The sequence below is a fragment of the Salvelinus sp. IW2-2015 genome, unplaced genomic scaffold, assembly GCF_002910315.2.
Source record: "Salvelinus sp. IW2-2015 unplaced genomic scaffold, ASM291031v2 Un_scaffold776, whole genome shotgun sequence".
NCBI lineage: Eukaryota > Metazoa > Chordata > Actinopteri > Salmoniformes > Salmonidae > Salvelinus > Salvelinus sp. IW2-2015.
This window is the reverse complement of record NW_019942609.1, coordinates 183,725-198,881: the sequence shown is the minus strand read 5'-3', so window position 1 is coordinate 198,881 and position 15,157 is coordinate 183,725. Positions and strand designations below refer to the sequence as shown.

The 15,157-nt window shown below is 40.1% G+C and overlaps 1 protein-coding gene across 2 annotated transcripts in view; it reads left to right on the top strand.

The window, feature by feature from the left end:
* The window catches only part of LOC112068863 (kinesin light chain 1), a 29,423-nt gene extending 17,855 nt beyond the window's left edge, over positions 1 to 11,568 (top strand). Inside the window, exons 10-16 of one of the 2 annotated variants that reach the window (XM_024136083.2) lie at positions 503 to 552; positions 1,089 to 1,144; positions 1,277 to 1,385; positions 1,770 to 1,886; positions 7,556 to 7,680; positions 10,850 to 10,913; positions 11,202 to 11,568. In XM_024136083.2, coding sequence (XP_023991851.1) covers positions 503 to 552; positions 1,089 to 1,144; positions 1,277 to 1,385; positions 1,770 to 1,886; positions 7,556 to 7,680; positions 10,850 to 10,913; positions 11,202 to 11,285 — 605 coding nt within the window. In that variant the 3' untranslated portion in view covers positions 11,286 to 11,568. Of the gene's footprint in view, positions 1 to 502; positions 553 to 1,088; positions 1,145 to 1,276; positions 1,386 to 1,769; positions 1,887 to 4,092; positions 4,490 to 7,555; positions 7,681 to 10,849; positions 10,914 to 11,201 lie in introns of those variants that run through there. The other variant, XM_070438321.1, reaches the window with a different exon arrangement.
* The last annotated feature ends 3,589 nt before the right edge of the window (positions 11,569 to 15,157 follow it).

Here is a 15,157-nt window from a genome sequence, read left to right as displayed (position 1 = left end):
GTATATCTCCTCAAGATGTAACATGCGAAATGATGGGTTGACTTTGATTTGAGGTTTTAGTATTTTTACACACAAGTGCCTTTCATGCCTATTTTTTTTTTTCACGCATTTCTTTTTCCATATTCTCAATAAATTTGAGGCAGAATTGTGACCTTGTCTCTCTCTTGAGTTTCTTACCATGCCAATATAATGCACGGTTAATTAACAAATAGGTCTCAATTGATTCTGTGAGGGGTTGGGGTGGGGATGAATTGGAGGGATTATCAGAACTCTGGTCTCTGTTTTAAACGCTGTTCATCTCAAACCATTACTGAGATTGAGAGGTTGCGATACGATCTTGTCACACGAAAAAAAGGAACAAAGTTGAACTAATGTTGCCTACATGTCAGCAAGGTGCAGCTGTCTACGTCTGTATCCTACCATTTGTTCAACGCCTGTCTGTTACTCGTTGGGGATGTTTTTGCCAGCACACAGCACACCTTTCTCTTTCTCCTCTCTGCAGCTGAGAACAAACCCATCTGGATGCATGCCGAGGAGCGGGAGGAGTGCAAGGTAAAGTGTGTGTGAGAGCAAGCGGGCATGAACGGACATGTGGCAGAGGTGCCAATTTTTATAAGGAACGCCTATTTACTTGTCAATTCGCTCTGGTCCCGTGTTGCTCAGTTGGTAGAGCATGGCGCTTGAAATCACCAGGGTTGGGGGTTTAATTCCCATGGGGGACCAGTAAGAAAACATTAAAATGTATGTACTCACTGCTGTAAGTTGCTCTGGATAAGAGTGTCTGCTAAATGACAAAAATTAGGGGGAAGAATGCTTATTTTGGGTAGACGCAGCGATATGACATCATACACTGAGGCAGCAACTTCCTGCTAACTGAAAACAACAAAAAGCTTTTCCCAAGCACGCCTCAAGGGACGGTGCACATTGCTAACAGTCAGTAGTGGTGGTCTGGACAGGTTTAAATTCTGTTTTCTGTAAGCAGGATGTTGCCCCACTGTGTTTGATGTCAAATAGCTGAGTCATTTTGGAAAATGTGAGGTTTCCCTTTTTGTGATGTTTTTTTCCCTTCTCTATCCCACTATCACCAGAGCAAAGACGGCTATGGAGATTATGGCGGCTGGTATAAAAACTGCAAGGTGAACAGGTAAAAAAATAAGTCCACTTAAAGACTTGGAAGCACTACCGAAGTAAAGGAATGGTACTGATTAGCATCTCTGTAGTCACTGCAGTGATTTTGAAGTGACCTTGGGTGTGTGTGTGTGTGTGTGTCTATCAGCCCCACTGTCAACACCACGCTACGTAATCTGGGAGCTCTGTACCGCCGGCAAGGCAAGATGGAGGCCGCTGAGACCCTGGAGGAGTGTGCCTTGAGGTCCCGAAAACAGGTCAGCTTCGCTCTCTCACACACATTAACCCTCAAATGTATAAAAACGCACACACGTTCAAGCTTAAATCCACACTATGAAATCCAAACTTGTGTATATTCAGTTATGGAAATGCTTGAACTGAATGTAGACATTCACAGAGACTTTAAGATCTATTGTTGCATATTGAGTATTACTATTTCCTTATTTCTTGCTTGCCTTTGATGCAGGGCACATCCGTACAGTATATTCATGGACTATTTTGCTTGATTGTGTGTTTGTGACTGCATGGTTTACTGATTTTATTTTTTTATTTTTTACCAATCAGTTGCATCAATTACTTTCAATAATAATGTAAGAACCAAAGGTGAAATTATATTGGAAGGATTTGTGTGTTTTGTTCAGGGTGGGGTGGAGCTGCAGAGAGACGGAGACAGGAGGAGGAGCAGGGAGAGTCTGAGCAGCGTAAAATATGAGAGCCCCTCTGAAGCAGGGGAGGACGGCAGCGTGGACTGGAACGGGGTGAGTGCACTGCACAGACACACACACACACCTAAGCCTTCTTATATTATTTAGGAAGGCATTGATTGAGTGCATATGTACTGTAAAATATATACTAAAGTATGTGGACACCCCTTCAAATTAGTATATTAGACTATTTCACCGCCATGCAATCTCCATAGACAAACATTGGCAGTAGAATGGCCTTACTAAAGAGCTCAGTGACTTTCAACGTGGCACCGTCATAGGATGCCACCTTAACAAGTCAGTTCGTCAATTTCTGCCCTGCTAGAGCTGCCCCGCTCAACTGTAAGTGCTGTTATTGTGATGTGGAAATGTCTAGGAGCAACAACGGCTCAGCCGCGAAGTGGTAGGCAACACAAGCTCACAGAATGGGACAGTTAAAGCGTGTAAAAATCATCTGTCCTCACTCACTACCGAGTGCCAAACTGCCTTTTCAAGCAACGTCAGCACAAGAACTGTTCGTTGGGAGCTTCACGAAATGGGTTTCGATGGCAGTCCGATGGATGAACCCGGGTTTGGCGGATGCTAGGAGGACGCTACCTGCGCCAATGCATAGAGCCAACTGTAAAGTTTGGTGGAGAAGGAATAATGGTCTGAGGCTGTTTTCCATGGTTTGGGCTGGGCTGAGTTTCATGGTTTAGGCTAGGCCCCTTAGTTCCAGTGAAGGGAGATCTTAACGCTACAGCATACAATTACATTCTAGAYGATTCTGTGCTTCCAACTTTGTGGCAACAGTTTGGGGAAGGCCCTTTCCTGTTTCAGCATGACAATGCCCTGTGCACAACGCCATACAGAAATGGTTTGTCGAGATTGGTGTGGAAGAACTTGACTGCCCTGTACAGAGCCCTGACCTCAACCCCATCGAACACCTTTGGAATGAATTGGAATGCTGACTGCGAGCCAGGCCTAATCGCCCAACATCAATGCCCAACCTCACTAATGCTCTTGTTGCTGAATGGAAGCAAGTCCCCGCAGCAATGTTCCAACATCTAGTGGAAAGCCTTCACAGAAGAGTGGAGGCTGTTATAGCAGCAAAGGGGGGACCAACTCGATATTAATGCCCATGATTTTGGAATGAGATGTTCGATGAGCACTTGTCAATCCAGAAGACATGTTATTAATAACCTAATATCCTCTAATAACATCTTTTATATATTATACTTGGTTTAATATATACTAGGTATACATGACAGACTGACCAGGTGAAAGCTATAATCCCTTATACTTCAATCAGTGTAGATGAAGGGGAGGAGAAAGGTTGAAGAGGGATTTTTAAGCCTTGAGACATGGATTGTGCCATTCAGAGGGTGAATGGGCAAGGCAAAAAATGTAAGTGCCTTTGAACGGGGTATGGTAGTAGGTGCCAGGCGCACCGGTTTGTGTCAAGAACTGCAACGCTGCTGGGTTTTTCACCTTCAACAGTTTCCCGTGTGTATCAAGAATGGTCCACCACCCAAAGGATATCCAGCCAACTTGACAAGACTGTGGGAAGCATTGGAGTCAACATGGGCAAGCATCCCTGTGGAACTCTTTCGACACCTTGTAGAGTCCATGCCTTGACGAATTGAGGCTGTTCAATATTAGGAAGGTGTTCCTAGTGTTTAGTATACTCGGTGTATAATGGTTTCTTATCAGTTTTAAAGCAGATTCTCCACAGCCCTGCCCCCTACTGTAGATGGCTAGGTGCACGCTGCATTGCAGGGTGAGCAGACTGCCAAGGTGCCCCTCGAGTCCCACTGCGGTTCACACTGATTATGTCATTAGCTGACTCATCGWTATTGCGTTCAGTGCAGCGTAGCGAATACTACAAAAGCTTTGTCTTCTCTAAACCCTTTCAAATGATTACTGTGATTTTTATAATTGTCAATCATTTGTGGCCCTACACGGTCCGTCTTCTACATTTAATTCTTTATGACAAATGCAAGTGTGCAGTCATGTTATATACTGATTTGATTTATATTGGTCATAAAATAATGTTCTAAGCGTTGATCTTCTAATCTTGCTATGTTCCTCTAGAATGGTGTGTTAACCTTGTGTTTTTCTGCCTGTATTTTTCTTCTTTCTCTTTTTTGTTGTATCGGTCTCTTTCTCCCCGTTCTGTTTCTCTCACTCTCTCCTCAATCTCTCTTGTATCGGTCTCTTTCGCTCTCCACTTTTCTTCTTGTTCTCTTCTCTCTTTGTCCTTCGTTCATTCATTCATTAGGCCTAAATCAGCGGGATGACCTTCCTCCGCCTCACTCTTCTCAACCAATCAAGCCAACCAATCAAAACCACGCCAATCGAATCAAAATGGATGCCCCTCGTCATTTCCTCTGTGTGAAGCCTCTTCTAATCTCTCATGGAGGACTCCTCCTTCATCCCCACTCCAAATCCTGGCCCAAACTGATTATCCCTTTCACCGCTCCCTCTCTCTCCCCTCCTTTGTCTCTCTCACACTGCCACGCATGTTCTCTATCTTCCACACTCTACCTCTTGTCTCTTGCCATTTTCTTCTTGTGTTTTCTTTATCCCTCTTTCTCTCTAGTTATCTTCCTCGCTCATTCATGCCCACTGATTTCTCTCATCGTGCTGCATCATCTTTCAGCCCTTCTCTTCCTCTATCCATCTCTCCCCCTCTGTCTCTCCCTTTCTCTTGCTGTGTCATCACTTGTATAGTGTGTATGATATTCTAACCAATAAGAGATGTTGGACAGTGGCACCAGAGGCCAATTGAACACTGGAAACTTACCTATCAAAGCTTCGGATTGGTTGTTTGATTTTCCCTCTTCTGTTCTCCTTGTATGCAAATACGATTGTTTTTAAATTGATTTTCATATTTCCAACAAGCAGTTATAACGGCATCAATTATTAGTCCACTACCATCAGAATTTTTACCCCGTTTTGTTGTCGCGATAACATTATTTGCCACTGAAGAGCAACTAGCTACAGTAGTGGTTTATATTTAGCTGCAGCCAGCTTTCTGTCCTGACGTTTGACCGGGATTGAACTACCTAGGTGCCTTTTTTATTATTTTCACTAATTTTCTCATCTTGCTACTTGTTTTAAGTGTGACCGTGACCCTTGTAAAATATGTATGCGTACTATTATGTTATATAGGAGCAAGTGTAAGAAAATAAACAAATATTGTGACGCTGTTATGATTCCAAGTCACGTCGCCACTTGCAAGCACCTTTTGAGTTTACACATCGATGACTTGTGTTATTGAGATGAGTGTATCTGTCTCCTGTTTTTGTTTACTTTGAAATAGTTTCTTATATAGCATAGTGTTTATCATAATGCTTATTTCTTTGCATTGTCCCTCTAAGCAATTGCTTAATATTTTAAGCCATTATTATTATTATATAGGCATAAGTTTGTCATTGCCTGCCTATGGTATTGACTTTTTAAAGAGGAACAGCTTGCTAACTGTAGAATAAATGTTTGAATTTAATGGCATTTTGCTAATTGCTTCTCCAAACATATAATATGTAATTATGCGCCAAGCAAGAGATCTTGTTTCATGTTTTGAAGTAGCCATTGAAAAGGGACTCAAACAGCAGAAACACACAAATTAATGTACACTGCCGCACAAAGTTGTTGTATTTGACTTTGTAAGCTTGAGGGAAATTTCGTGAGGTCCATTATTTGGATTTAGCTTGATGGTCCTCTTGTTCCTCACACAGCTCTCCCTCTTGTTATCCTCTCGTCTTAAAATCCTACTTTACGCTGCCATGGCGTAAGGCAGTCATAACAGCTTATGTTAGTTTATGACACCACTATGAACAGCCATGGCACACATGAAATGACCAAGGTTAGCTATCTTGTCAGCCAACAACCTAGTTACCTTGAACACAGTAACATGTGACCTAGCTGGCTGCTCAAAAGCTATACGTTATAAATTGACATTGGATTTTGTGAACGCTGCTGATGACTATTATGCAATGCTTATAGCAGCTTAAAGATCGACTTTCAGTTGGGGATTGAAGTTGGGTGTGATCATATTGTGAGGTGTCGTTGAACAGTTATGTTTCCTCACTGTAAAAATGTTTCAAACAACGCTGTTTCTTGAAATGTACTCACGGATGTCCACTACTTGTCCCAGTTTCTTTTATATTTCCCATGTTTCAGTCACTTTTAGTTTAGTTAGTATAAATATAGAATGAGGGGAAACAATGTATTTTTTAGTCTAAGTGTAGTACTTGTAACTAACCTTCTAGCTAGCCAGTCGTTTCAGCATTAGCCAACACCACCAAATTGAAGTTGCCTGTATGCCATGTTATTACTCTAAGCACTTTAAAGAATATATAATAACTCTGTTTCACAATCAGTGCAGGTCTATACTCAATCATAGTACATTTACAGATAATGGTTTAAAAGAAAGTGCATGTGCTATACCAAAACAGATGCGGTACTATGAGTTAAAATAGTTTGTGTAGTTAAAAGTAATTACATTATTGTTACCATATGAAAATGCAATTCCACCTAACTGTGGCATTTTAGCATCTCAGTGAACACTGCTAACAGATTTAAAAAAAAATATATATATATATATAAAATTAGCAGTAATAGTAGAGCTAGCCAATTCTGACACTGGCTGGCTGGTAGGCCTATGTAGTGGAGCAATTTTGCTGTGTCATATTTTTTTCATCGGTCCATCTGTAGAASGTTGTGCTCTCCATTACTGATTCTCCTGTCACGGCATTGTGTAGGCCTACGCACACCCTCGCTTGTGTTGTGATGAATGTGTCTCTTAACCTTGTTTGACATCGACTGAAAATAAAGACTTTCATTTTGGGCTTTTCTTTGGCTGGATGCTTGTGTAAACCAACCTGAGGGGGAACCGCACATCCGATACGCTCTCCTCCCTCCCTCTGGGGTCCATTGACCTAGTAACACTACCCGGAAGCTCTGGCGCATGATAGCTTCTCTGCCATACTAAAAATGTATCACACAGCAATAGGCTGCAGATTAATCCAATTACATTTCACCACCTTGTACATTCTCCCTCGAAGTGTGGACTTAGTGTCAGTTTAAGGACTGAAGGTTTACTTCAGTGAGGCATCAAAGACTAGTTTCTCAAAGCAAAGAACAATTCTACAGCTTCATCTTATTCATGGATTCTTGTTTGAAATGTACAGTTATCTTCAACACACTGTAAATTCCTATCTCTCCTGCCCCCTACTGGAGAAGTACTGATTTTGAAATAATGCCCTTGACTATGCCTTAGCGAGGGCAGGGTTTGGTTCGGTAGCTTCTTTTCATCTGCAGCCTTCATTTGTACTGGTCTGAAAAATACTGAACAGTATAAAACCATAGGGTGGCTACCAATTTGTGGACTTGATTTTTAATCTTCCAGTACTATCCCTAACCCACCATAACAGATGAAGGAAAGGAGACCAGGTGAGTATGAGTAAGCCACTTTACTAGATTGAGATACAACCCTGGAGAGCTACAAGGTCTGCATGTTTTTGTTCTAGGGCCAGCGCAAAAAAACATTGGGTATGGTGAAGGAAGTTTCAGGCCGGCAGCCTAGATTTATTGCTGATGCTTTTTGGAGACAATTTGTCAAAGCAATCTGATATGTTTGGGCTGGACTGGAATAAAAATGTGCACAMCCCCTGGGGTCTATCAGGAATGGATTGGGAGACTGAGTTTACAGGACTGTCTGACCCTGGGCGTTGTTTCAGGATGGCAGTTGGGTTTTGAGGAGAGCAGGATCGATGGGGAGGCTCCGGGACGTCATACGGCGAAGCAGCGAGATGCTGGTGAAGAAACTACAGGGGAACGGTCCCCCCGACCCACGCAACCCCCAGTAAGAGAGACAAACATGCACAAACACACAGTACCTAGTGAGTCCTCACACCCCATGCACAGTTAACATTTTTGCTGCTTTAAAGGTACAACATGTAAGACTTTTTCATTCAATTGGCTCTAAATGGCCATAAAAGTGGCAAGGATCAGAGAATAAAATGCTTTGACAATTACATGATAACTTCAGACCCCAGTGTTGCCTCTGGCAAATAAAATAAAATTTGTCACATGCGCCAAATACAAGTGTAGACCTTACCTTGAAATGCTTACTTACAAGCCCTTACCCAACACTGCAGTTCAAGATGAGTTAAGGAAATATTTACCATAGAAACTGGTAAAGTCTGCAAAAACTTTAAAACAACATCAATGGAGAAGTCAACATACAAGTGTAAGTAAAAACAAATGCAAATAAGTTAGAAAATGTGCAACTAATGAACATGACGGCACACACACGTCTCGTAAAAAGTAATGTTTTTGTTTGGTTATCTTTTGGAAATTGTAGAAATAAAACATTTTCCTTCTTCAGAAGTTCCAACTAGGCAGGCTAATGTTAGTTAGCTAATTAATTTGCTAGCTATCATACAGTAGGTATATATTAATAATTATATATTTAATATAAGTAGATATGCACTCATAATTGACTGTAGCGCATATAAAGCACCCACAAGCTACCGGTGGCTGAAAACACAATCATCGCGGGATGAACAAGTGACGAATTTCCGGCCAAGAGTGATCCATTTTAAAAATCATTCCATCCTCCCTTGCCCTGCAAGTGTATATTCTTCAGACGTCATGATACGTCATCAGCAGTGCCCACTTAATTTGAGGGCTGAGGGGATAGGGTGTGTCTTTTAAGTGTTGGCTACGTTTTATACTCGTAAAAGACACACCCTCCTCCACTTACCCTTGCCTTATGCCCTTGGGGGATTCCCGCGTCCACCTTTGTCGTTGGTGCAAATGATAAGCCAAACAAGGGAAGTTGGCAACGTAAACCCCTCAGCCCTCGTTCACTCCGGGCCTGAAACGCCCCATAATTCAATTTGCGATGATTGTACATCCTCTAAGAAAAGTTCGCCAAAACTTAACCAACACTTAATATGGAGAAGTCAACATACAAGTGTAAGTAAAAACTAATGTAAATAAGTTACAAATTGTGCTACTAATGCACATGACTGCTCAAACACGTGTCATAAAAGTAATGATGTTTTTGTTTGGTTAGCTTTTGGAAATCACACTTATACATTTGTAATTTTCGATTTACCTGATATAGTAGGATGGCCTTCGATGTCTATGGATGCGTTGTCTTCTAGCCAAGATATGAAATGCATTCATAATTGACTGTAACGCATATAAGGCACACACACCAGTTCCATGATGACTAAAAACACGACCGTGGGATGAAGAAGTGACAAATTTCCTGGGCAGGAGCGGTCCATTTATAATGAATTCATTCTTCCCTTGCCCTGCAAATGTCAACTCGTCAGACGTCATGATTCGTCATCAGAAGTCCACTTAATTTGAGGGCTGAGGAGAGAGGGTGTGTCTTTTAAGTGTTTGGAATGCGGCCCAGAGTTCAATCCCCGCAGTCACGCATCCCAATGTTTCTCCCACCTGCCTGTATCCCAATCTAATTTCCATCATGAATTTTAGTACTAGGACATTTTCGCCAAAAACCTGGTTGCCTCTGCCAGGAGCCTGAAACTTGGCCGCAAGTGGATCTTCCAGCAAGACAATAACCCCAAATTGTTAATTGACCACTATTTTTTATTGCAATGGCCATCTCAGTCCCCGAACCCCATTTGAAAGCCTGTGATTTGAATTGAAGAGGGTTGTCCATAAGTGCAGACAAAGGATATCAAGGATCTGGACAGATTCTGTATGGAGGAATGGTCTAAGAGCCCTCCCAATGTGTTCTCCAATCTCATATTTCTTTTTTGAATAAGTCTCAGTGTCATTATCTTCGCAAGAGGAGGGTCCTGGAGTATTAAACAGGGGTGCCAATATATTTGATCCTTGTCTTTTAGAGAGTTTTATTTATGTATTACTTGTTAAACAAAATCTATTTCTCTGAGCAATTGTATTAGTATAAAATATTATAATTGTAAAAAATAATATAAATTATATTGCTCAGTATTTATTATTTATTCTATACAATTTTTGTCTGCTAATCTTTTGCCAATAATTTTGGACCTGACTACATACTTTCGATCTGGTTTTAGACATTCAATTAGGGATGCACCGGTGTGGATATTCTGGGCTGTTACCGATATCCTATTTATTTTTTCATTTTATGGCCTTCTCAACCATTCTAGCACGGATAGAAGCTGCAGCCAAGTTGCTATGTTCATGAGGCTAATAAGAAAAGATGTGAAATGACTTGAATGTGGGAAAGGTTAAAAAAGATATATTTGCATCACAAAGTGGCTGAGGAAATTAGGTGCTTTGGAGGCTGAATGGGGCTTTAAATGCCAAAATAGCCAATAATGTCAAACGTGATTAATTTCAGTACAATGTTTCTCCCACCTGCCTGTATCCCCATCTGATTTCCATGCTGTCTCAATAGTGTCAAAATACCATTTTATATATATATAAAATGGTATTTTGACATTATTGAGATATATATATATATATGTAGATGACAATATTCACACATTGGAGATTATTTTAACCAAGTATCTAAAAAAAAAAAGTTTTATCCCCTCTCCACTCCAATCTTCATTATCTTAATTGTGTTTCTGCAACTACAGCACCTGAAGTCTGACACTGCGTTTTTGGTTAAGGATAATGCTCCAGTGGGTTTTTTTCCCACAGCTATTGTCTTCCTCTTTATTAGGACCACCAACCCAGCATTTCTGTATAAGATTCAGTTTAAGATAAGTAGCACAAAAATAATCTTAAATGTACTGTTATATTAATGATTAATCTCACACAAAGCTATGCTATTCTGAGCAGATATTTAGTAACAGAGTTACTAAATCATAATCCAAAAATATGAAATGCACTTGACAAATGTGTAAACAAATTAAACATGATACACCCCTCTATTCATTCTAGGTCCAGTACCCTGCAGTGGCCTCACATGAACAAAGACACACACACTCGCCAAAGCATAAGACATTTAATCGAAATTTGCTTAAGTGAAAATGAAAATGCTTTGTTTTTCTTTGCAGTATGAAACGAGCTGCCTCTCTGAACTATTTGAACAAGAGAAGTGATGACGATGACTCCTTTCAGGTAACACATCCCCTAGTTGATATAGCGACATTCATACTTATTGCTTAGTTTGAATTATGGCCTTGTAGCAACTTATCAGCTGCCTGCTGAATAGTTCACCTTAGTTCACCCAGGAACAAGATACCTGTTCTAAAAACACCCCCACCATTCTCTCTCTTCAGAATCAAGTTTAGTGATAAAGCATGACCTTGTATTTTTTATTTTTTATCTGTATTTCTTTCATTTTCTCTCTCTCTGTGTCTCCCTATCTCTCTCCTCCTGTCTCTGTCTCTCTTGTTCTCTTTACAGAGTCCAGCAGGTGGCCAGAGGCTAAGGCAGAGCAGGAACCTGAGTTCCAGTACTGTTGAGCTCTACAGTGGAACTGGAAACTGAACACACACACTCCCAACAGTTTTACCAAATATTATGTTTAATTCTAAACCTAAATTCTGTCGTTTCCATTCCTACATTTAAACACAGTTTAATGTTATTGCTGCTTTCTAGACATTGTATTAATTTTGTAGACTTTCTGTAGAATACAAAAAATATATTGTAAAAATGTGCTTGGTTTTAATGTCATTGATATATTGTGAGATTAGACAGCGAGAATCCTTACTGCTTGGCTTAGTTTGATACAAATCCCCTTAAGGTGCTCTGTGCAATCAGACACTCAGGGCAGTATATTGTGAACAATAGTGTTTCCCATGGAGACCAAGCCTGGATCTATTATTCACTATACCCGCAGCTTCCGAAAGCCTGGTGGGTCAGTACTGTTCCCAAATCAGAGAGGATTATTCTTTTCAAGAGCTGTCCAATTTAGCTATTACGCTTCTTTTTGCAGTGTTTTCTCCTGCTTTCCATAGCCATGAAGATACTCGGTACTGTAGTTAAATAGTAATTAAGTCATGAAGATAGTATTCATGAATTTAGAATCAAATATATCTGAGATTTAAAGGGGTACTTCACCTAATAAAAACGTACACAAAGAAAATAGTTGATGGAACCAGATATTTCTTGTTTATATAAGGGGTTCCCGAGTGGCGCAGCGGTCTAAGGCGCTGCATCTCCGTGCTAGATGTGTCACTACAGACCCTGATTCGATTCCAGGCTGTAATCACAACCGGACGTGATTGGGAGTCCCATAGGACGGCACACAGTTGGCCCAGCGTCGTTAGGGTTTGGCCGGGGTAGGCCGTCATTGTAAATAAGAATATGTTCTTAACTGACTTGCCGAGTTAAATAAAAAATATAGCTGTAACTACAGCTTAGCCTTTAGCATTGTTGAGTGTAAAACAATTAATGTGGTGCCAGGACCCCTGTTAGCTTGTTCCAAATTACTTATTTTTTGACCATGTTCATTAGTTAGGGTGTTCCTCAGATATTTTCAAGTTAAAGGAGCAATATGAGCACAAATAACTCTGGGGGGAAAGCACAGCTACTGAAATKAACCTTAATCTAAGTACTTACTCAGTAAAGGTCAAATGTCATGATGTAATTATAATTTTAGGTTAGATTGTAACCACATACTGACCTGGTTATTTTACGTTTCTTCAGGCAGTGTATAAGAAACTAATACAGTAAATATTTATCTCAGGGTCCGGGATCTAGTGTTTCCCAAGGCTATACTTTCCAATGATGTGTCTTAGTTCCAATTCATGCTATACACTCTTAGAAAAAAAGGGTTCCAAAAGGCTTCTTTGGGTGTCCCAATAGAAGAAACCTTCTTGGTTCCTGGTAGAACTCTTTTGTGTTCCATGTAGAACCCTCTGTGTAAAGGGTTTTATATGGAACTAAGAAGGGTTCTACCTGCAACCAAAAAGGGGTTTTGAAAGGTTTCTCCTATGGGGACAGCCGAAGAACCCTTTTAGGTTCTAGATAGCACCTTTTCTTTCTCGGAGTATAGCTAAGCCATATCTTCCCTGTTGTTGATCTGTTTGTGCTCTTGCCCACTCCATTGCATCAAGCCCAACAGTCTAGCCTCACAGCAAAATTGTCATGTTTGGCATGATAATAATTGACATCAAAGTTGGCATGATAGCACAAACAGACTGGCACAGGCGAAGGCTAACTTTTGTATGGATGTCAAAAGGTTTCAATGTTGAAGAGTGGAGGCTCATTTTTTTTTTTTTCTAGAGATTTTCTTCCGAAAGAACGTTACTGGAGAGATACCAAAAGTAAGACATTTCTTTTCATTCAGCCATGCAAGAGATAAGTTCCATTAGATTTATTTACCCGTTGTAGCACAGATATTAAATTATATAATGAAAAATGATTCTGCTTAAACATAATGATTGAAAAAGTTTTATTGAGTTTGTATTAATCAGTCATGTGAATATAGTATTGAACTAAAAAGATCATTAGGCTTTAATTGTGAATGTTTTTTAATATGATTAATATTTGTTTAATATGATTGTAAGATTTAAAATGTATCACTTTGGTGCTATATATGTGTTTATATGAAGATTAGAAGGTTTTTCATATTCAGATGACTCAATGTTTAAAGGGTCTTTTTGGTGGTGTAAAACTGATTGTTTAACATTCTCAGGTTATGATATTCATCTCATGCGATCATTTTCAGTCAGAATTCCTTCATTGAATGCAAATAAACACTAAATAAAATAGCTGCTATCATGTCCTGGTATTTATTATTATTGTTATTACTAACCTTTTGATAGCCTTTGATGACAGTGGACATAATGTAGGCATAAGGCTCTATGCCTATGCATAACTGCAACAACAAACAATGTCATGTCAGTGCTGGGTAATCATAGCAAGCCATCAGCAGTTGTCCTGAGAAAATGAATCAAAGGATTTAACTTATCAAGGTGTATTGCTTTTCTAATAATGGAAATGGAATGGAACAGAAAAGAACAAGAGCAGAATATWGAATAGAATGAACAAAATTGAGCCCGAGGAGGAGGAATCGAGCCCTAATGATAAACTATAATGTTAAGAGTCAAGTATAGTGCAGGCATCGTTTAATGGAACATTGGTGGCTGACATACCCAGGATTTATATCAACCATATTTATAAAAAGCATTGTTATTCACGCCGTCTTCGGTTTGACGTAGCACATGTTTTATTTTCCAAGGACATGCACACGTGACACCCCCGCTTCCTATCGCGCAGCGGTATTGAGTACCGTTCTCATAGCAGCAGGATATTATGCTGGCAGCACGACCGGGGATTTATTTTCTTTAAAAATAAATATGAGTCCCCTGCAAATTAATGCTAAACTTTGGGCATATCGATGTTTTTTAACACTCTAGTGCAGTACGACTGTTTTTCACAGCATTTGCAACCACCTATGTGAAAAAAATTGATATTTTGACATTATTTAGAACAACATTTCTTTAAAAGGTTTACACCAATACTGGTATGTTGAAAGCTATTGTGTAGGGCAGGTTATATTTAAAGGGGAACTGGACCGGCTGATTTGGCCTTGTTTTTTGGGTTGCTCCTCAAAAAATGCTGGTGGCCATGACAGAAGCAAAACTTCAGTTGGCTTGGGTCTGTGTGGTTTGATGTGGGTGTTTCTTGGTTGTGTCATTGTCACCATCAAGACACACCCATCTGTCAGAGCTTTGCTCGCAGCTGTTTCACCACACTCAATCAACAAACAAATCTCATGCTGGTTGAGATAGAGGCAGATAGATGTGTGGTGAGATGCTGGAGGAAGCTTCAAATAGGTCAGTAGCCTACAGAGTAATTTGAGAATGCAATTGCTGAATTTGTGTAGATATTCTAAACAAAGTGTTTTGATAATATTCAAATGTAGTAACAGGTCCATGTAGAATAAACCACCATTTACATAATTACCATAGAAGCAGTGTTCTGCTAATATAACAACGTGCGTCTTTCATTGTCATTCCCAGCTGATACAGATACTGTCATAATGTTGTCTGATGGAAATGAGGCTACCTTGGCAAACATGTCACAGTGGTCATACCTTCCTGTGTGGTTTCCCGTATACAAAAGGAGTTCCTTGATCCTGGTGCAGAATACATAGGGTTTCTCCCTCCCCATATTGACTGATACAATTCAATTAATTAATTTAAAAAAGTCAATACAAGTAAAAGCTGTTTAGTACCTTTTTATGCTGAGTGCCAGGTCTCTCTCCATTTAAAGACATCAGTATCAAGCCCATCTGTCAGATTGGACTTCATCACATCATCTTGCAAGTCTCCATGTTCTGGCTCCATACATGTTTCTGTGAACACATACACACACAGTCACTGTTGAATTACCATAGGCATGTTGCTATG